At 40.1% G+C, this 24,719-nt stretch overlaps 1 protein-coding gene across 8 annotated transcripts in view; it reads right to left on the reverse strand.

Moving 5' to 3' along the window:
* ncor1 (nuclear receptor corepressor 1) overlaps nt 1-24,719 on the reverse strand; it is a 139,427-nt gene that overhangs the window by 33,312 nt on the left and 81,396 nt on the right. For 6 of the 8 annotated variants that reach the window (XM_022665743.2, XM_022665744.2, XM_022665739.2 and 3 more), the window contains 7 exons: nt 21,457-21,519; nt 13,830-13,966; nt 13,602-13,698; nt 9,377-9,857; nt 7,412-7,673; nt 4,738-4,924; nt 2,887-3,051 (listed from right to left, as the gene is read on the reverse strand). In XM_022665743.2, coding sequence (XP_022521464.2) covers nt 2,887-3,051; nt 4,738-4,924; nt 7,412-7,673; nt 9,377-9,857; nt 13,602-13,698; nt 13,830-13,966; nt 21,457-21,519 — 1,392 coding nt within the window. The remainder of the gene's footprint in view (nt 1-2,886; nt 3,052-4,737; nt 4,925-7,411; nt 7,674-9,376; nt 9,858-13,601; nt 13,699-13,829; nt 13,967-21,456; nt 21,520-24,719) is intronic. The other 2 variants (XM_022665745.2, XM_022665742.2) reach the window with 1 other exon arrangement.

Raw genomic sequence — 24,719 nt, forward strand, 5'->3', positions numbered from 1 at the left:
ATCCGCAGTGTTATATCAAGTCTAAAGTCAGTGCAGTGTTTTCCTGGAAAATCTTACAGCACTTCATGCTTCCCTCTGCTACTGACAACTTTTATGGAGATGCGGATTTCATTTTCCAGCAGGACTTGGCAAACTGCACACACTGTAGCCAAAAGTACCAATCGGTCTTATATAATATTCTAATTTTCTGAGACACTGATTTTTGGGTTTTCATTTGCTGTAATTCACAACCAACAATAAAATAAATAAATGTTTAAAATAGATCACTCTGTGTTTAATACATCTATACAATATATGATTTTCCCATTTTAAACTGAATAACTAAAATAACCTTGAACCTTTGAACCTTACTAAAATTATTATTATTTTTTTGAGAAGCACTAGTTTAAACAGTATTGTTAATAAAATACATGGGCATTTTCAGAGCTCTCAGTGCCTCATTTTAAATATCAGGACAATCAGAATTCTACCAATGAAGTGTGGAGCTACTTTGAGCTTGTTAATGGTGTACAAATGGTGTACACACTAGCATTGTAAGCCTGTTGGGAGCATTGGTTAAAAGCGCTGTATTTCAGAATGCTTGGGATGAATGAAAATGGGATATTGTACAAACGTTCATACTCGTTATCATATTTTACTACAACTTAAGCCCATTTTAAACCAGATTTCTTCTTTAAAGTTCAACTGTTCAATCGTGCCTGATCATATTGGCTTGTTTGGATCAATGAAACAGGACCAGACTTTTCCATTTGCAGGCTTATCTACTTTCTTTCCAGCTGAATTTAGTTTTGTGAGGGGAGTTTCCAGGTCCTACAGAAGGCTGATAAGGGAAACAGGTCATGGGTTTCATGTTTTCATGTGGAAACCCATGACGGCTCAAGGCTTTCCTTCTGGAGAACAGGCTCAGTCACCTGGCACTGGAAATAGCAACAGTGAAACATGCAAATGGTTGGACAGCAGAGAGTTCCCAGTTCTCTGTCTGTGTGTGTGTGTGTGTGTGTGTGTGTGTGTGTGTGTGTGTGTGGGAGTGTTTTCCAAGATGGTTGCTGAGACAGTTACAGATAGGAAAATCATGCAGTCATTAGTCCATGATGAGCGGACCTCAGCTGCTCAATTATTAACTTTCATTTAATCCACATCCCTTGTACTACTACCGTACACTGTGGTAAAACATTACCCAAGTCCGCCCCAGACCATACAGTTCAGATTAATCAGAGATCAGTATTAACGTTAAGAGACCGGACACACATCTCTAAACATTAAACAGACTGCTGTAGTTATTGACCGATTATTAAACAGCATCTACGCCCACTGACACATCATTGAAAAACAGCCTTTGAACCTGCTTCTAAATATAAGCATGCAAACTAATATTTATCATTTAACTCTACTGTATTGTACTGGAAAGGTATCTTACAATACAACAGAGCTAATGCTAAAACCTCCAAACTATAACACAACAGTACTGACATACACCTCCCCCTAACTAGTAAAAGCATAACATGCAGAAAGCTTCGAAACACTACTAAAAACAACAGGGTTGTAAAAGGCTTGTAAAACTACACCTGACAATTCCCTCCCCATCAAGTTCACAAAATTAATATTTATATAAATACTACAAATTACATAAAACATACAAATAACGTAAAATACAGTGAAATACAGCGTTTCCTCTAATGTTAGGATTTTTTTTTAAAGAGGTGGCATGCCCACACTCCTCCTCTGGGCCCCTATGAAGGAATGAGCCAATGGGGAGCTGAAAAATGTCAGGTTTAAGTTAATTTTTATTCTCTTTTTACATAAACTAAATGACAAAAGGGTTAATTTCTTAGCATTGCTTTAACCTTGTTGTTTTTTTTTAAAGGTAAAGAAATTAAATGAAACCTTGTGTTCGGTATTTAGCATTTATTTTTGTTTTGATTGGAACAAAAAATTATTTCAGTGCATCCCTGATATATACAATCTAACAGAGCAGTACATTAAGGTAACATCTGACTGCTGTAGTAGATTCATTTAACTGTGTAACTTTGTAAGAAATATTTATAGAAAATATTTGATTACAGATCAGTCCACAATTTCCATACTATTCCTGTTATTTATTCAAGCTATAAGCTAATTGTAATACACTAAGACATATATACAATTGGGAACCATCAAGTAACCTACAAATGCATCTAAAAAAATTAGAATATCATTGAAAAGTTTATTTTAGTTTATTTTAGTTTACTTTATTTCAGTAATTCAGTTCAAAATGTGAAACTCATATATTATATAGATGTATTAAACACAGAGTGATCTATTTTAAGCGTTTATTTCTTTTATGGTTGATGATTATGGCTTACAGCCAATGAAACCCCAAAAATCAGTGTCTCAGAAAATCAGAATATTATAACATAAGAACAATTGGCACTTTTAGTGTCAGCAGAAGGAAGTATGAAGAGCTGTAAGATTTAGTGGGAAAACAAAACTGCACTGACTTTAGACTTAATGATAAAACACAGTGGATCAACACCAGCAGATGACATTTCTCTGCAAACCATCACTGATTGGTGGAAACTTCACACTCAAACCTCAAGCAGTTTGGACTGTGTGTCTCTCCACTCTTCCTCCAGACTCTGATCCCTTGATTTACAAATGAAATGTAAAATTTACTGATGATCAGTGATGGTTTTGAGAGTCGTGTAATCTGCTGGTGTTGATCCACTGTGTTTTATTATTAAGTCTAAATGCACCTGTAGTATGACGAGGAGTCTTCAATCAGGTTTGTGAAAACAGACACAATTAAAACAGATGACAGATGAATCAAACACTGAAACACAAACTGATGACCCCTGCTATATGATAACTGGTGAGATGGGTAGTGAAGGTGAGGGGAGCTGTTGTTACCTGGTGGGATGCTGTAGCGTGAGGGGTTGTTGGGATCTGGTTGGGGTGAGGCTTTGCTGGGCTCTCTTGGAGACAGCCTGTAGGGTGATCCTGGCCTGCCTGCTGCACCATGAGGCTCCTGCTCCACCGGCTTCATGTCGTAAGGTATGTAGGCAAACGGTTTACCTGAGGGAATGGAACAGAAGCCAAATAAGACAAAAGACAAATCACAAAATCAAGCACACAAACATGTGTACATATTATACATGTAATATCTATATATATTTACCATCAGCAGCCTCACCGCTAAACCGAAACAGTTCAAAGCCAGCACAAGCTTTAGCACTCAGCGACTCGAATACAGGGTGAGAAAGGCTTTGCGTGAATAATCAAGCACTTTGGCTAATGGTCATCACTATGAGAGCCTGCCCCAATGTTCCCTTTGCTTGACCGCCCCTGTCTGCCTCTTTAAAACGGCTGCGTTTCACTGTCTGTCTTATTTTTGCTCAGGGCCCTCGTGTTCTGAACTTAAAGACCTAGAAAGACTTAGAAAGTCCTTACTCTATTAGACTGTTGAGCCAGATAGAGAGACAGAGAGAGACATGCACTCCTCTCCCCCAAAGGAGTCTGGGAAAGAAGAGCGACAACACACACTCTAAGCATTCTACGGCAACGTGTGAGTGTGTAGAGGGCTGAATACAGTCCCAAAGGAAAGGTACTACGGACAACAAATGCAACATGTTCCAGATCTGTGGGTGTGTGTTGCGTAGAATGTCTGGGAAAAAATGGCTTCATAACTCTTCTATTACTTTTTTTTTTTTTTTTACATTTTTTTAAACAGATTAGAAAAACAAACTTTCCTTCTCTCACCGTCAAAACAGAAGACAGACAGACATGATGCAGAGAAAACATCTAATCGGTAAAAGAATGCAGAGTACCAGCTTTAGACACCAACTCAGCCCTTTGCTATTCATTACCAATCCATCTTCCACCTTATCCTCCTAATCTGTTTCTCTATTACACTATTAAAACATATTCCCATTACTCTCCCTATTTGGTGCTTGGACCCATTTGATCACAATTTAAGGTGTTGACAGATGATTAGCTCCTAATCAGTGCTGAATTTATCCCAAATATGTCCGTTCAAAACTTGCAAAACATACAAAACTTTTAAAACCATAACTGACTCATTCTTGACCCACTTGCCTTTCTTTACTTTCCATTTTTTCTTACTATTTAATCAAATTCACCCCATACTGCTTTGACCCCAAGTTAAAAAAAAAGAAAAACAACAGCAGACTTTACTGAAATTACCTGCTTCACATTTAATACATAAAAAACTAAGCTTTTTTACAACCAAGTATTCAGACATGAAACCCGTTTGCAGAAAAACCTTTAGGCACTTTATCATAAAAAATGTGGTGCTCTAGTACAATGAATAAAGTAATTTTGGTTTGAAATTATTTAGCAAATATGCAAATACAACTTATGTCTAAAAATCCTTTTGAAGCCTTGCAGAATCTTCTCACTATATTTACTTTCTTGCTCTCGCGCCAGACTGCTCTGACCAATCAGATGAAACAATGTGTTCACGTGGTTTATTGGCGTTTAGGTTTGTGCCTGTGTGAAACCAAATCAAACAGTGGGAGAAACGCTCCAAATAAACTCATCAACTGATCCGTACCATAAAAACCAACTACAGGTGTGAAAACTGCCTGCCCTAACAGACAGTCTGTCCTTCCCTGTGCTTAAACAACAGTGTCTTCTCTTCTTATATGGTTTGAAAACACTAGATGTTCAAACATTGCAGTGAGGATTTAGGATCAGGTGCTCATAACGGATGACTTGGATTCATTAACAACAAACACTTACCATCCCGATCCAGTACGGGGCTACGGGTGCTGAAGCGAGGACGGCGGTCTGCATCACCAGCCTCCTGCCGCTGGTTGTCCTCCAGGTGGGCAGACTCATGCACAGCTTTGATCTGGTGCTGGAACATGGCAAAGCCACTTAGAGGAGCTCCCACAGGGACCCCGGCTGGCCCGAAAGGACCAGACACCTGCAAAGGGAGAATAATACAATTACAACCTAAGAAGACCTCAAAAGCAGTGATAGAATACAAGAATAAAAAGCAAAGAAGGTTTAAGAGCTCTGAGATCTCAGAACAACTGAGGATACGTTCACACAGCATATGTGACACAGATGTGTTATCTGTGTATCACTGTAAATGGCAAAACAGATTTTTTTTTTTATTTAGTATTTATCTAAATTATTTTTTTTATTAATTTTTTTTTTTTTTTTTTTTACCAATTTTAGCTAGGCCAATGGTTCCACCCATTCAGCAGCTACTTAGCTGTATATCCCTCCCATCACTGGTGATGCCACAACACAAGGAGAGTGAAGAAAAGGACATTCCTCCATCGACACATGATGCAGCATTTCCGAGTAGCATCACCGTGTGCTAGGAGGAAAGCGCAGTGACTCGGTTCTCATACATCAGCTCACAGAAGCAGCCTTGTACTGATCGACATCACTCTTTGGAGTGATGTGGGGAGAAAGCACCATCTACACACCCAGAGAGAGCAAGGCTAATTGTGCTCTTTCAGGGCTCCGGCAGCTGATGGCAAGCTGCATGATCAGGATTCGAACCTGCAATCTTCCAAACATAGTAGCAGTGCTTTAGAACATGAATGACATTTTTTATTCTAAGTCTTGGATGAAGGAGATGAAAATGTGTGAGGTGATGAGAAAAGGGACCACAGCAGTGAGGAAAGTCTTCAGTGGTGGGATTACAGCCACATAAAAGATAAAATGTCCTCATAACAGGTTTTAGGGTGAAGACTGATCTGTTTCTCTAATGAAATGGCAGATCGCAGCCAGAAGAAATGTCATAGGAAGTGCCAAAGTAAAGGAAAATGAAATTAAAAAGTTATTTTTTTTAAAGAAACACAAACTAAAGAAGTGAAAGAACTTTAATGTGGATCTGTTATAGGTCACATTAAATACTATTTTAAAATCTGGTTTCATGAGAAAATCACATTTTGGCCACTTTTACCTGCTGTGTGAACATAACCACAATAGAAACAGAAACAATTTAATACTGTGCACTAAGAAACGTATATAAGCATTGTCAATCATCAGCATTATTAGCAAGATACCGAAAAACACAAGATTGTGCCCCAAGCTGACCCTCAATCTTAATTATATACTGTACTCACGTATAATCATAATCAAACATTAAAAAAACATGTGAAGAACATTTGAGAGGAAATGAGTGCCACAACTGTACCACACAAACAGCCAATCAGGGCCCACTTTGCACAGAGCTAAATCACAGAGGCCTCCGCTTGCCGTAACCACACCACATAAGCACCTCTGACACGGACGCTGAAGTTCTGGATGAAGCTGCAGCCACAGAGCACTGCTGAACAGAATTCTCACACTTCTTAGAGGCAAAGCACCACATGAAGCAGGCTTGAAAGTCTCACACATATACTTTTTGGTCATGTTTTTGATGTTGTTTTCACACGTGGAAGTATTTGATCATGTATGATCGTCTACAGTTTTAAAACCAAGGCTCTGAGAGACGTTAAAAAACAAACACTCAGAATAACCACATACAGCTCTGTACAAAATAAGAGATCACTTCAGTTACTGAATCAGTTTCTCTGATTTTGCTATATATAGGTTTATGTTTGAGTAAAATCAACATTGTTGTTTTATTCTCTAAACTACAAATTCCAAATAAAAATATTGTCATTTAGAGCATTTTTTTTTTTGCAGAAAATGAGAAATGGCTGAAATAACAAAAAAAAATTCATAGCTTTCAGACCTCAAATAATGCAAAGAAAACATGTTCGTATTCATAAAGTTTTAAGAGTTCAGAAATCAATATTTGGTGAAATAACCCTGTTTTTTATCACAGTTTTCATGCAGCTTGGCATGTTCTCCTCCACCAGTCTTACACACTGCTTTCGGATAACTTCATGCCTTTACTCCTGGTGCAAAAAATCAAGAAGTTCAGTTTGGTTTGATGGCTTGTGATCATCGATCTTCCTCTTGATTATATTCCAGAGGTTTTCAATTTGGTAAAATCAAAGAAACTCATCATTTTTAAGTTCTCCCTTATTTCTTTTCCAGAACTGTATGTGAAAACGAGCACTTGTATTTTAAGCCTTTAAGTTAGCTGTTAGCTGAGCTGTGGAGAAAAATACAGCAGAACAATCTGCAGCTGCTTTAAAATGCATACCAATGTCAGATTTTCCAGCATAGACATGCAAATAATATCCGATAATCCGATAAATTCTATAAGGGCCTGTCAGAAAACATTAATGCTTTAATGAGAGTGGTGCTTTGCAACCAAGACAGTGTTCAATCAATTGAATGCAAGCTCTGAAGAATTCAGCAATTAGCCAGAATTTCAGATGGACAGACTGATTTAAATCACTTCAGATCACAGATTTTGATTTCAGCAGCTTTTGATCCAGGTTTATCATTTGCTTTTTTTTTATTGGCAGAGGTGGCCTTAAGCGTGGCCTGGACTCACGTAGCGTGGCAGCTGAGCTGAGGGAGACCGGCTCTGGGCCCTGGCTCCGGCTCCGAGCCTCTCCCAGTCCCTGGGCCTGAGGCTGGATAAGGAGGGGTATCTGCTAGATAAGTAGGAGATGGAGCTAGGGGGACTGACCATGGGAGGGATGTTGGCGGCCCGCTGATGGAGCTGCTGTACGCTGAGATGGGCCTGCTTGGCTGAGGAGACAACCACTGAGCTGGGACCTCCGAGCATTGATGGCTTATCCATAGAAAAGATCCTATGGGAGAGAAAAGAGAGACAGAGAGAGACACAGTGTGAGTTTGATCAGACAGTATTGATCCACTGCACTTGACACTAAGCTGTAGAAAAGTATCCCCAAAAGAATGGGATGCTGGACCAATCACTCTTTAGCCCAGTGTTTCTCAATGTTCAGTCCTGGAGGCACCCAGTCCTACTACATATTTGCTTTAACGACACATTTGCTTTAAATCTGAAAGTACTGGTTAATGAACTAAAGTCAACATGCTCAGTGCCTAGCTAAAACTAGAGGGATATAAAACTCCCCCTGCAAATAATACCATAATATTACATACAGTAATAGCAGCTAATCAATTTATAACCAATCTATTCCATCAAGGCCAAATTAAACACCAAACACAGGGCTGTGGAGAAGTGCAACTGTGTTTTCTATCGTGATGGAGCTCCATTTAGTACCTATGCTGTAACTTTTGGGAAGAAGAGTAACATAATTTCAATTCTTTGTACGTGCTGTACATATACAGTATTGACGATACACATACTTGATTATGTCCTAGGCCTGTCATGATAATTATATGATTGACTTTTCGTACAAAAAATAAACGTGAGCATAATATTTGATAATGGTGATATATATATATATATATATATATTGTCTATTGTGTTTATTTGTATGTTTATTCACATATGTAACAGCACTGAACCATATTTTGACAGTTATGCAATACCAGACCAGTGCTTTAATAACTGTGACTCCATACGCACAGTGTGCACAGACTGCAGTATATTTTTTCAATCTATGTTTAAATAAAACATTGAATAATACTGCTTTATGACATTCTAATATTATGTCTGTGAAATTTTATATTCTTCTTATTGCAAAAATTCTTGAGATAATATATATCGCCCACAAAAATATCTTATTGTGACAGGCCTAGTAGCTGACCTTGCTAATGCTTGTGGCATGTAATAATAAATAACTCACAAGTGTTACATTCCAAATGCAAGTGGAGACACCTCCATAAACAGTCCATAACCTTGATTGTGGATGAAACATCTGTATCGACAAACTTACATATAGTCTTATCTATAGACTACGAAGTCTATGAGGGTTCAGGTTCTGATATCAATACAAACATTTCCAATACAAAACTGTAAACTCTTTAAGTCAGCTTTAATGTAACGACAACCAAAGACTCAGCTACTCCTGCTTTGGTACTAGACCTGATGCAACTCGCCAATGTTATCAACAACTTTGATTAGGGAAATACGCTGATTTGCATAAAGTGCAGTAATGTGTTGCAAAGATTAATCAAGTAGATTATTTAACTATTCGAGAAAATAATCTGTAAATCAATTTAGAAAATAACTGTCAGGTGCAGCCTTATTTCGAATCATTATATTATTCCTGATGTCACTGTCTAATAAAGGCAAGCTTTTGCCTTTACAAAACTTCCAAAAGACATCAAAGTGCATACGAGGCTTATTCGGAAACTGGTCAGCAGCATTTCCAACAATCTTATTTATTTATTGTACCTATAATTGTACAAATGGTACAATGGGGAACAGACAAACGTGATTTAAACGTGACGTAGGATAGGTCACAACCACTTACGGCAACTCTATTGTTAGACAGGCAGCACACAATGCTCCCAAACTGCCAGTTTGTGCAGTCCAACATCATCAGTTCTGCTTCAAATAGGAACAAATGCACTCCCTCACCTCTGTCGGTCTGGCTCGGCCTCCACGTCCTCGTCAGCGCTGCACGTGGCACTCGAGTCGTTATCAGAGTGAGCCTGTTCTCCTTGTTTCTCTGCTTTCTCCCTGGTTTCCGGCTCCATCTTCACCTCAATCTCTCCTCTCTCCCCAGCTGCCGCTGCCACCGCCATTCCACCGGCCATTTCAGCGTCCTGTGGCTCGCTTTTGGGGTGAACCTGACCCTCGAAGGCAGGCCGCGCCCGCTCTTCCTGGTTAGTGCCATCGCTTGCCGCTCCTCCTTCTGGACTCTTCTCCAGCTTGACCTGAAGATCACCGTAAGGAGGCTCCTGGGCTTTGGTTTCCGCACTGTTGCTTTTGGAGGCGGCAGGGTCCTGCTCGGAGGCGCCGTCCCCAGAACCGGAGTTGGGCAGCGGGTCAGAGGGTTTGGAAGGGTCGGCCTGAGAGGGAGATGGAGCGCTCTCCGTGTCTGAGCTGTTGTCTGCACCTGGTTCAAAAGAGAGAGAGAGATACAGAGAGATCATCAGATCATCATCTTGTTAACAGAATCAGGCACCCAATGCTCTCCAGTACCTATAGTACTATTACTGGAATTGGATTAGATTTATATGTGAAGGTGTGATGTGATTATTCTCACAGTGCATCAGATTTGAGTCATGTCTGTGAGGTTTTATGGACTGTGTGCTCGCACGTGAGCTCGCATTTTAGCTGAGCCAGTTATCCCACCCAATCGCTAGGACTCGCCCTAACAAATTCAAGGCTTTAAACACTAGGAGACACAGGACAAGAGCCTCATCTAATGCATGTGAAATCATTTGTCATTTGGCTCATTTTGAACTGCCACCAATGCAGAAACATCATATTCAGAGGAAAGCACTGGATCCCCAGTTCTAAAGCTAAAGCCAACAAAAGCCTGTGCAGGCAAACATCAATTATGAAAATATTAGTGTATGTTCTTGTTCCTATTCCTTACCATACAAGACATACAGAATAATGCATTTGAAATTATGAAAAGTGATGCATTATCCAGAATCCAGATACATTGTCTATTTAGCTTGAAGCATTTGTGCTTCCATCCTTATACAAAGTACATTTCAGTCCTTAGGTCAATTGATGCTTATGCACTGATTCTGATGTGCACCTAGCCAGAAATTTTAAGTTAAACTACAAAGCGACATAGACAAACTATTAAAGCCTGCACTGTAGACTAGGGGTGGGCGATATGGCCCTAAAATAATATCATGATATTTTGTGGTGTTTTCATGGCGATAATTATACTCTTTGCGATATGACAAACACAGAATTAAAAAAGAAAAAAAAATGTAAGAATGCACTACTGCAACAAAATGAAAATTAAAGTTTATTATTGCATATGATATGATATGGAAAACCCCTAACTGAGATATTAAAAAAATATGAGAATTTTATCAAGATTTGTAACAGAAGTTAAATGTTCCAAATGTCATGATACTAATAAGGCACTCCAAATGTCTCCATATATCCAGGATTAAAGTCAAATAAATGATACTCGACAGATATAATCGGTCTCTAGTAGATGTATAGTGGGAAATTAATTTTTGCTAAAAACAGAAAAAAGTAGTCCCCTGATGTGATAATTAGGGGTGGGTGATATGGCACAATATTTTTGGTTCACCATATAAAAAAAATGTTGGTAGCCTACGATACAATCTGGCACACCACTACTCTAGACTGAATGGTTTTTCCTCACTTCCTTCTTTCCTACATTTTACTCCTATATTGATAACAAACTGTGATGTCCAAACAGTGGTGTGTAAATCCCTACTAGACTCAAACGTACATTTAAAATGTCAGAAATCAAACACTAAACCTGCTCAAACAGCCTTGATTTCCTCTCTCAGGCAGCAGCAGAGTGAGCTGGAAGCTTGATCCATGGCTAACTCGCTGTACTTTAAGGGTGAACACACAGAGCAACCGCCCAAGAGAGAGAGACAGAGCAAAGCGAGAGCGTGAGAGCAAGACAAAGGAGGAAAGAAAAAAAAAGAAGCTGGATTTAACACAGGAAAAGCCCCAAGCTACTTCCTCTCTCCATAAAAACCCACTGCCTCCACATAGAGGTCCATTAGAACAGTCAAAACACAACAGCCCTTCCTCGCTCTGGCTTACGTCAAACCGCTCCACAGCAGGACCCGCCAGGGCATTCAGGGACGAGCGAGGACAGGGAGAGATGGAGAGATAGATAGAAAGAGAGAAGAAGACACAGGAAGAATAAGAAGAGAGCACTACACAGTCATGACGCGGACGCCAAGTGGTCCAGAGGGCTAAGTGCTGCTGCCACTATGATCAGGAGATCGCTAGTTCAAATCCTGTTCATGTAGCTTGCCATCGGCTACCGGAGCCCTAGGAGAGCACAACTGGCCTTGCTCTCTCTGGGTGGGTAGATGGCGCTCTCTCCCCTTATTACTCAAAAGGGTGATGTCAATCAGCACAAGGCTTCTGTGAGCTGATGTATCGGAAAGAAGTCGCTGCGCTTTCTCAGAGTGTGTTTTTGATGCTACTCGATAATGATGAATCAGCAGCAGTTTGACAAGAGACGGTGGCTGACTTCACATGAAATGGAGCAGGCATGTGCTAGTCTTCATCCTCCTGGTGTGTTGGGGCAGTACTAGTGATGGGAGGGGGAGTCCTATTGAGTAGGATGGGTAATTGGCTGTGTAAATTGGGGAGAAAAAAAAAATATGTATATATAAAAAAAAAATGACATGACACATACACGAGCTGCAGTACTAACAAGAGCGCTAGGGGGCAGTACAGCCACTCAGCAGCTCCTAAATAGCTAAAAGTTTTGAAGAAAGGCTGGTGGCTTTTGTTTGATGCACCATTTCTGCTGTGGAAAGTGCAAGCCTCTAGTAACACGCACACCACAGAGATGTAAACAGGTACTTTCAAGATTTATCAAGATTCCTACATGAATACGTGAGCAAACAGCAAGTATACCCCAAGCCTCAGAAAGGTCCAAACTGATGGGCTGAACGAGTAAACAAAAACACTGGACAGAAGCAGTGAGCCGGTAAAGAGATGTGAAGCAGTAGGAGGGGGAGAAAGGAAAGAGAGCTGAGAGGGATGAAGGGAGGGCATCATACCAGATCAAACGAGTTGTGGCGGCACTCGGCGTTCCTTACAGCGCACTTTCTTGAGTCTTCAAAGCCAAAGAACACTTATATAAGAGAGAGCCTGGCACTCAGAATTAGTCCAGATCCTTTTTCTCTTTCTCGCTTTCGCGCTGGCTGACTGGCTCGCTCGCTCTCGACCTCCCTCCTCATTTGATCCTCTCTCGCGCTCATTAGAAGTACAGACAGTAGCAGTAGTGGCCTTGACCTCCCTGGCTTTGTGATTATGACTGGGGTCTCTTTCAGCTCTTATCAAACATTTTGCCATGAAGCAGGTCAGCACTGCCTTTATAAGATTCTACACTGGTAAAAATGAAGATTCTTCGAATGGAAAAGCCACGGTAACAGAGTTAAGGTTTTTTCCAAAACTTGATTTTTTTCTAAACCCAGGAGCGTTTGCTCCACACATTTAAAACATTTGGTTGAGCCTAAAAATGTTTTTCGAATCCAGGGGCAGTCCAAAATATTGATTTCTGGTCCTCCAGAAATCTGCAAGGGATTCAGGGTTCCCTTCAAATTAAGAAAACTCTAGTTTGAGCCAGTCCAGGTGTGGGAGAAGGTGTTGGACTGAGTTAGCGGTGACGTTAACAGCTGGGCTCAGCAGGGTTGGAGCCACAGTGCTAACAGACACAGGAAAGCCAGACTCAGCAGTGTTGGAGCAGGTTAACCACTATGCTAACAACCAGGCTCAACACAGTTGGAGCCATCATGCTTACAGACACAGCAAAGCCAGACTCAGGAAAGTGGAAGTGGGTTAATCAATGCTAACAGCTGGGTTCTGCAGGGTTGGAGCTTCCATGCTTATAGACACAGCAAAACCAGACTCAGCAGGGTTGGAGCGGGTTAACCACTATGCTAACAGCCAGACTCAGCAGGGTAGGAGGTACAATGCTAACAGACACAGCTTTTGACCAGCACAGTTTGACCAGCACAGCAGTCTGGTCAAATTGCTCTATTGTACAAGTCTTTATGTTTCGCAGCCACTTCAAACACCTACTGGCAGAAATCGCATAAATCTCCTTTTTGCAAATTTAGGCCAATAGTCCAACAGTATTTTTACATGTGAATATTTCTGTGCTCACCTTCGCTGTCATCTGGGTTCTCCTCATCATCGTCAGCCGAAGCCGTGGCTACACTGTCGCTCTGTGATGCGTCCCGTTCACGTAACCGCCTGGTCACCTAGAAACACAAACATTATATTTAAAAACATGAACAGCTGAATTTCAAAGTTAGAATGTAATGGGAATAAACTGGGGATCACCCAAGCCCATATGGATTGATCATTGACCAGGAAGTCTGAAGCTGCTCACCTGCTTGTGCTGCTGCAGCAGGTTGTCCAGGTTGTGGCGTCTCTTGTAGTTGAAGTAGAAGTTCTTGCACTGAGCCTCACTCTTGGTTCCTACCATCTTAGCAATGGCCGGCCAGTTACGCCCATGTTCCACCAGTCCTGCAGAGTGAGAGAAACGAGTGAGTGAGGTAAGTGTGACTGGGGGTTACGAGCGTGACGCTTTGCATTTGTGCGCTACTCACTCGGAAAAAGAGTGAAGACAAGGGGGGGAAGGAAAAAGTGGGATGACAGAACGACTGGTAATGCTTTAAAACCTGACTTCCACGGAACTGGATCGTATCCTTGCTCTACTTTAGCTTTGTGAGAGCGCGTACGTTGACGTGATTTCCATAATCCCCAGCTAAAACTGGACCACTCCGCCACTAAATCCAGCTGAAGCAACCTCTACTACATGCCGAGGATATAAGCCCAGTGAAGACTGACGAACAGCCTGCACAAAGCCAACCCTACAGTATATAATCTAAACCTATACCGTGCCACTTTCTCTCTCGCTTTACTTTATCTCTTTAAGTCTGAAACCTTATGGACAGCAGTCATTTTTGAGACCCCTCTCAAGGGCCACTATAATGACAGTAATCCTCCAATCAGATGGCTGTTGATGTACTTGCTAACTTAAGGGATTTGAGAAGCGTAGCAAGTAAAAGAAAAAAAGGCTGATTAGCTTGATGATTATATAAAGCTCTGAAAAAAAGTAACCACTTAGAAATGAGTTTCTTTGATTTTGCCAAATTGAAAATGAATGATCACAAGTCATCAAAATTTTTGCACAAGGAGTGGCATAAAGTTATCCAAAAGCAGTGTGTAAGACTGGTGGAGGAAAACATGCCAAGATGCATGAAAACTGTGATTAAAAACCAGGATTATTCCACCAAATATTGTTAAATATCTTAAAACTTTATAAATATGAACTTGTTTTCTTTGCATTATTTGAGGTCTGAAAGCTCTGCATCTTTTTTGTTATTTCAGCCATTTCTCATTTTCTGCAAATAAATGCTCTAAATGATATTTTATCTAGAATTTGGGAGTAATGTTTTCTGTAGTTTATAGAATAAAAACTATGTTTATTTTACTCAAACATATATCTATAAATAGTAAAATCAGAAAAACTGATTCAGAAACTGAAGTGATCTCTTAATTTTTTTTCAGAGCTGTATATAAAGCCCGTTGGTTCTCCACCAGAGAAACAGTTAAAAAAAAGTAAGCAGTTAAAATATATTGCGAAGTTGCTCAAACCAACAACACACTGAAACAGCTGAACTAACATCAAATAAAGGAAAGAACCACAATGTGGTGGCATAGTGAGCTTGTGAATCCAGTGTGAGTCTTCAGCTTGCTTGACTGAAGTAGCATTTATAATAACTTGTGCCCTGTCCAGAGAGCACTCCTGCCTTGTGCCCATTACCTTTAGGATCTATACTCATCACAGCCCTGATGTGGATGAGAAGGTGGATTAATATATAATTGCATATCAATAAAGGCTCAAACGTGCAGGGCAGGGTGCCTACATGACAAGAGTGTTGAGAAACACTGATTTATACTATATGCACAGAAATACTGAGACAGCTGCTCAACAAACAGTATTAAAATATGAGTTTATCCTGTTTCTGTTAGGAAATAACTGTCTCTACTGTCCAGAGAAGTCTTTTGACTGCTGGATGACTTACACACCGCCTCATCCCCAATTCATCACAATTTTTACATAAAGATATTGGAAGACTTCTCTAAAGGGACTAGACCAACTATGCGTTTGCTGACAGATGTGTGACTAATGGGTGCAACTTAAAGGAGAACTTCGGTGTAAAATGGACTTTTGTGGTCATTTCAGTATTTCAGCATGAAAGCATGCATTTGTAATGTGTGTCAGCTTCCTGAATCATTACTACATCTCTGCCCTTTGTAAGAAACCAAAACCGTGTGATTATTATAGGTGTATTAAACACCTTTTCTTAGTGTAAATAAATGCACTGGGCACCGGCTGATACACCAGGAGTGTGTATGTATATATATATATATATATATATATATATATATACACATACATATATATATATATATATGTCTATGTTATTATCAGCACAGTGATGGCGGCGCTCGGAGCTGAAAGCAAGAGTTATGGGATGTAAACAGTATTTGTTAATAAGCTTCTTGTGCACTTTTTAAGTTATGCCCCAAAGCGGCTATTATAAAAAGTGCTGGGCATAAAGCACTTGACCTTAGAAAGCTGTAGTAGAACGGAGGTGTGCTATTCAACAAAGGTAAGTACTTTTCATCATGTTTTACTACAACAAAAGTCTATTTTACACCGAGTTCTCCTTTAAAGTAGCTAATCACATTCATTACAAGGAGTGTCCACGAACATATGGATATACAGTGCATGTTCTGCATATCTGTTTTTTTTTTTGTTTTTTTTTTAAACTTAATAAATGATAATCATCAACGCTGTGCTCCCATTATCAACCTCTGACAGTGGAACCCTCTCTATAGAGACTTCCTTGTCTGCTGTGGAACACAGCCTGCAGCTACAACACCAACATGTGCACATCCACATCACACACACACAGACAGACAGATGCATGCATGTGTAACACACACACGCAAACGCATACACAAAACCCAGTCTTCCCCACTTCCTCTCTCTTGGCAGCTTCACACTTCTCCTTTGTTACACAGCGGACAGAAAAAGAACAAAAAGATAGAGGAAGGAAACGGATGACCACAGTCTGCCCTCAGAGCAGCACTGTCAACCAGCATACACCGTGCTAAGCCCTGGAGGAAGCACTCTGTATGTGTGTGTGTGTGCCTGCATGTGTGTGTGGTTGTGTGTCTAAAGAGGCTTTACAAGAGATGGATATTGTAGCCTTTCAGCAAGGTCCTATAATAGAGAGAGTACTATACTTAAAACTTAAAAGTCTGGACAGCAGACAATCAGTCAAAATGAACTAAAATCATACCTAGATTGAAGGTGTGAGTGCATCAGGCTGCTCACTAACCTCGAACCTCGATGTTTCCTTCATACATGCATCAAAAATAAGAGGTCTTGAATCCAAAACTTTTCTTGGTTGTTTTATCTTTACTATGAACTTAGCAAAACACAAAACAAAAGATGGATTCCTAACTAAATAAAGTTACATTCCTGTTACAGTTACATGACGGTCAAAAGACTGTGATGCTCCTGGCTCGAGGCTCCTGAAGCCTTCTATGCGTCAGTACGCTTTTATAGTGGAGTTAGGAGCCAATCAGATTACAGCATCACATTAAAGCAATAACAAAAACTACACATACTCACATGCTAGAAATAGAACTAAAATTTCTGTTAAATGTTAACTAAGTATTACATATACACATCTACAAAAACCAAACTTTAAGCAAAACAAAGAAATGGCTCTAACAGAAGGGAAGGAGTAATCTTGTAAGTGTGTGTGTGTATGTGTGCGCACAGCGCAGGTTAGCATGGCTGCAGATGTTACACCTCACTGGGTTAAGGTTAGAGCTTGCAGAAGGTTGTGGGTAGACATGAGGAGGTATATACTCAAAGAAAGTGTGTGTGTGTGTGTGTGCGTAAGTGTGCGTGTACAAGAGAGAGAGATTATGGCTGGGTGAGTTAGATTACTGCTGTAATTTCTGCTGCCTTAACTTAGAAGAAACAAGAACCTGTTAGCATCATTCATACCACCAGTATTGAGCTGTGGAGCGGGGGAACTGTGTTCTCTGGAATTATGGTGCATCATCCAATACTTCTGGGTGGAGTTAGGGAGTAGGACGGTCTGCCTAATCAACAAACTCCAGACCTCACTAATATTTATGTTGTTGAATGCAGTCAAATCCTCACAGCAATGCTTCAAATTCTGGAAGAAAGCCTTCCCTGGATAGTAGAGACAGTAACTCCAACATAAGCATAGGACAAACTAATTAAATATCCTTGATTTTAGAAGAAACAATCAATAAACATGTGTCCCAATAGTTTTGTCAATATAGTGTATATGTTAATTTAATATATGTCAATATACATTAATGCACATGGAAATCTTATGTCATTTAGACATCTTCATTTAATCTAATCACCACATGCACTGTATTGCAAAAAGATACCAAATACAAATCAACAAATGCCTAAGCGTAAGTAAAGAGTTCTTGAACTGTAAGAACTTGCATCAAAAACAATCTCAAATGGAACACGTTTTAATTGGGCCAAATTTAGGTCTAATAAGGAATCATCCACAATGATATGTATATCAATCAACTCCTGGAGTTTTATCCTCCTCCATCTCCAGGAGAACACAAACCAGCCCAGCCCATGCCAGCCCAGCAGAGTGCGCCAACACCTCAGAATCATGTACAGATATCAATTTCCTCAAAAAAGCAAGCGTAACAACCAAAACAGACCTAAATAAAGTAATATGCATACAATTTTGGGCACCCCTGATCAATCTAAAAGATCCATAACTGTGAATAGTTCAGCGATTCAAGGATGAAATGATCTCCAAAAGGCATCAGGCTAAATATGATTATTCAAGACTTTTTAAGTGGCAAGGAAAAGAAAAGAAGCACCGGGCAATAGTTGGGAAACCCCAAGTAACTTGTTCATAATCATTAGGAACTAGGGATATTGTATCGTATGCAATAGTATACTTAACATTTTTAAATATCGTGAACGATATCATACTCTGAAATATCATACCATATCATCCACCACCACTAATTATCACATCAGGGTACTACTTTTTCCACACTGTTCTCATTTCCCATTATATATCTACTAGAGACAGATTATATCTGTCCAGTATCATTTATTTTACTTTTATTCCGGATATATGGAGATATTTGGAGTGCATTATTATTAGTATCATGACATTCTGGATCGTTGACTTCTGTCACAAATATGATTAATATCTTAAATATCTCAGTTAGGGGTGTGTCATATGTCATATCATATGTAATAAATCAATTTTAATATGAATTATATTGAATTAGTGTTTTTAATTCAGTGTTTCGTCACATTGCAAAGAGTATCGTTATCACGAAAATACCATGAAATATTGTGATATTATTTTAGGACCATATCGCTCACTACAATTAGGAACACCATAATGATACTATAAATACCAACATGATACCTCACAACCTCCATAAAAGACCTTTAAGAGGTAAAAGATTTTGCCAAACCCTCATAGTACCCTAACCTAATTAACATTAAGAAACAGAAAACAGAACAGCAATACAAACTAACTCTCACAGAAGTATTAAATACTTTAAAGATATTTAGCTGTCTACTAATAGAATATACAAGATGCTATCTTAAGAAAAAAAATAGTATGTTACTGAGTACTTAAAATTACTTCAGTCTCTTTTCATTCTTTGTCATTCATCAGGGGTGTTTAAAGGTTTGTATGCCACTGTGTCACCACAAAAATACTACTGTATCCTTACTCCAAACAATATACTCTCTCAAACCCTAACTCACACAGAAACATAGCTAACACCTTAATTAATCCTAATTAATCCCTTTATTTAATCTGTCTGAGCTGACCGTGTCCTTCACTTCTTCCAAAAGCCCACGAAGACAATCTCTCACACTCAGGGATGATGTGATTCACAGCTCAACAGCTTGCTGAATATTGTATTATAATAAGTTTAGCTGGTTTAGCTACACTGTCATCAGCTGCACAGCTGTCCTTGAGAAGCTATAGTGCTTCATAACAATGTCACATGATTTATTGACATGGTTTTACTATGTGATGTGGTGCAAGAAAATGGGCAATAGTTTTGACAGTTAGGGCGCCACCTAGTGGGACACCACTGCCATAATGATTTGGCATGTGACGGTTCACATTCGCAAATGTAAGTGATCTGTATCTGTGTGTAATGTGAACAAATCTGTCCCTGAAACGCCTCACATGTGAACATTAATACCTGTATAAATTTCGCCTTCTTCACAAACAATAAAAAAACCTCATATTAGAGAGACGACTCGTAGCTTTATAAAGCGTTAGCAGCTCATATGTGGAGCCTCTTTTGCTGGAGTGGAGAGTAAACAGCTGGTCTGAAGTTCATGCTCAGGTCGAGGAGGTGAAAAAAGGCCAGGTGGTTTGCTTTTGCTGTTTTTGCAGCTATAGCTGCACAGCTGCACCAAGAGATGTGTGGGTGAGAGAGAAGCATGCATAGCGCGATGTAGCGCCTGCGTAAAAGCAAAAAGATGCATGAATTCCGGTTCCATTTGACCGCTTACATTCATGCTGCATGTCCATGAATCGGATACATTTTCGATTTAGGACCACATATGAAAGTAACTCAAATCTGATTTGGGGGGAAAAAATAAAACGGATTTGGCACGTTCACACAGCCATGAAAAAATCAGATCTGGGCAACATTGAGCAAAAAAGCATATTTGAGTCACTTCAGCCTGGTTATGTAATCATAGCCTATGATACTATTGAAGACATTTTGCCTTTAAGCCTTTAATCTAGGATGTCAATCAGCCAGCCACCATGGCTATTATTTGCAGTGGTGTCGTAAATGACAAACTTGGACTTCTACAGACTGGATCCATATCCTCATTAGCAACATATCCAAGTTCTGTTTGTTATCCAACAAGATAAGGCCAACTTCAGCTGGCATTTTTCAGCAGGATAATGCTGGGATTTCCAGGAATGTCTTCATCAGATTGCAATACTTTCTCGGTCTAACCCTTGGTCACCACTGCTTACAGTGTAGAGCAGGATCTACAGGCCCAGCTGCAACATCTCTGGGATAATGTGCTGCAGGATGCCATAGAGAACTTGTATACCTCCAAGCCAAGCCAATATATCTCATCTTGTATCCAGGATTGAGCCCAGTTTTCCCACAATGTACTTATACTTTTACTCTAATACGGTAATCACTCAAATGTATAATCATTATATTCACAAAAAATGGTTTTTATTCCATTCCAACAATAATATAACAAAGTAAAAATAAGTAAAAAATGTAGAAAAATGCATCAGCCATGCAAAAGTTTAAAACACACAACATTACAAAGGCTGTAAAACCGTCAGAATATTGCAATGCCAATCTGATCATATCGCCCAGCCCTATGCTGATCTGATTATGCTCTAAAGAGATCATGGAAAGTCAGCACAAGCACCCAAAAACTATTAGAGCTTATCAAGAGTTTCCATCCCAAATAAGACTATATTTAAAAGCAGCTGAGCTGAGCTTCTGCCACTTAAACCACAGAAGAGCAGCAGGAGCTTCAGAAGTGCTTTATTTAATTATAGATTAGAACGAAACTGTCCTGCACTTTAGCTTCACTTTAGTGCACCAGCAATACATGCACCCACAACACACACTAACACACACACACAAATACACACTTACAAAAACAGGCAAAACGTTTACAGCACACACACATTTACACTTAAACAGTGGGTAAGATAGAAGATAGAGATCAGACAGAAAGAAAGGAGCAGAGGTTTTATGAGAGAGAGAAAAAAGAGAGCTAGAGAGAGATATGGACAGAGGAAGAGAAGGAAAATATAAAGTTAGCAAGCCAAGAGAGGAAAAGAAAGAGAGAAAAGTGGAAAAAAAAAAGTGAACTAAACGATCAGTCCTACCTTTTTTGGCGACCTCCATCTCCTCCTCGGTCCAGCGAGAAGTCTCTCCAGCCTCGACGGATCCTGCAGGAACACACACGCGCACTGTCAGCGTGACGGAGCTAGAGCGAGAGCGCCCGCTTGCGCGAGAGAGCGCGAGAGCCTGACCGCGCACCTTCCCTCTCTCACGCTCTTTAATCTAATAAAGTGTTTACATTCAGCGACTGCTCCCCCCACCCCCCACCTCATATCCTCCTCTACGTCTTACCCTCCTCCCTTCTTTATCCTCTCTTTCTCCTGCTCTCTCTCTCTCACTTTCCCCTACCCGCACTCGCTCACTCTCTCGGCCGTTCCTTTTGCTCTGTCTCTCTTTCCGTTCCTTTCATGCTCTTTCAGCGAGACCACCCCCCCTCCAGTCAGCTGATATGAGGCTAGACGGGAGTACACAAGCACCTCCCCCTTAACTCAAACTCTGGCAGGCAGGCAGACGCGCACACACACACACACACACACACACACACACTCGCGCAGCCAGTGTGTGTAATAACAGTAGCTAAGCTTCACTTTTTCATCGGAGCAACACTGCAGCTGCCCCTCCCTTCTTAATTTCCACTCAGCAACAGAGAGATAAAGAGAGAGAGAGAGAGAGAGAGAGAGAGAGAGAAAGAACAAGACAGACAGAAAAGAGAGAGAGACAGACAGGCAGCAACAGTGAGAGAGAGAGAGAGAGAGAGAGAGACAGGCAAAAAAGCAAAAGAAAAGTGAGAGAGAGACAGAAAATGCAGCAAGCAAGAGAGAGAATGACAATTAGAAAAAAAGACAAATAGCAAGCAAGCAACAGAGTAAGAAACAAACAGGCAATGGTAAGAGAAAGAGTGGAAGAGAATCAGAGAAATTTAAATAAAAGTATGAGAGACATGAAAGAGAAAATGTGAAAAAGACAAGTGTGTTAGTAAAAAATACAGAAAAGCAGAGAGAAAGCAGATAGAGAGAGAATGGGGAAAATAAAAATTGAGGAAAAAAGAAAGAAGAATAAAGAGAGAAAAAGAGCAATACAGAGGAAGATAGAAATGGGTGCAAGAGAAAGTGTGTTTAGAGATGGAAGAGAGACAGGTTAAAAAGAAGAAAGTAAGAAAAATAAGTGAAACAGAGAGGGAAAGAGAAAAAAAACAAGAAAGAGAGATGAGAAAGACAGCTAAAGCAGAGAAAAATATAGAGAAATTAACAGAATGAGAGACAAAAAAGGAGAGAAAAAAAGAAAAGGAAAGAGAGAGAGAGAGGTAAGGCAAGTTTAAAGTAATGAAAGGAAGGGAGGGGGGCACTTGAGTGTGACCAAACATTTGGACAAATATAGAACAGAGCGAACCTTTGACATTCACGCAAGCGTGTGTGTGTGTGTGTGTGTGTGTGTGTGTGTGTGTGTGTGTGTGTAATGTTTAGATGTCTGTACAGAATGTCTCAACTAAGGCAGCTCTAATAAATGCCTCTCTGCTGACCTACGGGCTACTGTGCGAGTTTCCCTCTGACCTCTGGACAGCCAAGAGTGTGTGTGTATGCTTGCGTGAGTGTATGCTTGTGTGTGGTTGTGCTTGTGTGTGCATATGTGTGTGTGTGTGTGTGTCACACAAACCCACTCTTACGTAATATTAAAGAGGTGCTTCTAATGAATGCGCTCAGCTACTTTAAGTTGCAGCCATTGCTGACCCACAGCCAATACAATAGGACTCTCTGTACTAGATAAACAAACATGAACTTATTGGCTCAATGCCCAACACCAGACATGAACTACAGTATTGAGCTGTGAAACAGTGGAACCCCGTTCCCTGGAAAGGAGGTCTTGATCTATTCAAGACTTTTGAGATAAGTGGGGGGGTTGGGGATGAGAGTGGGGTGACTATAGTTTAAAATCTTGACTGCACTAATGTATTTGTCACTGAATACAATCAAGTCCTTACAGTCATCCCTCAAAATATACGTTCACATTATCAGGCTGAAGTTACTCAAATCAGATTATTTTTGCTCAATGTGGATCAGATCTGATTTTTTTATGGCTGTGTAAACATGCCAAATCCGTTTTTTTTTTCTTCAAATCAGATTTGAGTCACTTTCGTTTGTGGTCTTAAATCTGAATGGTCCTAAAATGTGAATGATCAAATCGGAATTCATGCGTCTTTTTGATTTTACGCATGCACTACGTGCTTCTCTCTCGTACCCACAATGCATCTCTTGGTGCAGCTGTGCAGCTATAGCTGCAAAAACAGCAAAAGCAAACCACCTGGTCTTTTTTTACCTCCTCAACCTGAGCTTGTACTTCAGACCAGCTGTTTACTCTCTACTTCAGCAAAAGATACTCCACATATGAGCTGCTAACTCATCGATTTCCCTTTATAAAGCTACGAGTCATCTCTCTAATATGACTGTTTTTTTTTACTGTTGGTAAAGAAGGCAACGTTCATACACGTATCAATGTGCGCATGTGAGGCTTTTCAGGGACAGATTTGATCACATTACACACAGACACAGATCACTTAGATTTGTGAATGTGAATCGTCAAGATAGCCAAATCTGATCTGAGCAAAAAATCGTATTTGAGCAATGTGGCTTGTAATGTGAACGTAGCCTAAAATAAGAGAAGTAAAATAGAGAGGAAAGTGAAGGAAATAGAACGATCATAAGAAGAGAATAAAAAAAGAAAAAAAAAAACTGAACCTAAAAAATCTAGAGACAGTTACTCCAACAAAAGCAGGATAAACTCCTCAATAATAGGACTGCATGATATATAGTTTAAGCATCATTGCAGGAGGTGCGATGTAACTTCATGTCATGTTGGAATGTTTTAGATCTTGACACAAGAAGTAGATACACAGCGATGTCTCTGTGTGTGTGTGTGAGTGACAGGCTGCTGTTGCCTGAGAAGCACGAGGGGGAGGGGGGCATGAGGGAGAGGTGGGCAGGAGTAAACACGAGGTAACCGCATGTCCTCCATCCACATGGTTGGGCACATGCTTGTAAACGTGCCTGTTGAAAGCTGTGCACCTCAGTCCAGCACAGTTTTACAGTACAGATATTTCCAATTACATCTGAATTCAGGCTTTTAATCCCAGAAGAATGCTCTTATTTACCTTTTAAAAAGCCATTTAAATGCCTGATTAAAGGGCTGATTACTGTTGTTTTTCTGTTTTATTCGAGTTTTGAGTGCTTGGTGCTGACTGCATTGTTTAATAGCACAATATATATCGTCGAGAAAATGCCATTTGCAATGTAAAATTTTTCCAGTATCATGC

The sequence above is a fragment of the Astyanax mexicanus genome, chromosome 1 (assembly GCF_023375975.1).
Source record: "Astyanax mexicanus isolate ESR-SI-001 chromosome 1, AstMex3_surface, whole genome shotgun sequence".
NCBI classification, from domain to species: Eukaryota; Metazoa; Chordata; class Actinopteri; order Characiformes; family Acestrorhamphidae; genus Astyanax; species Astyanax mexicanus.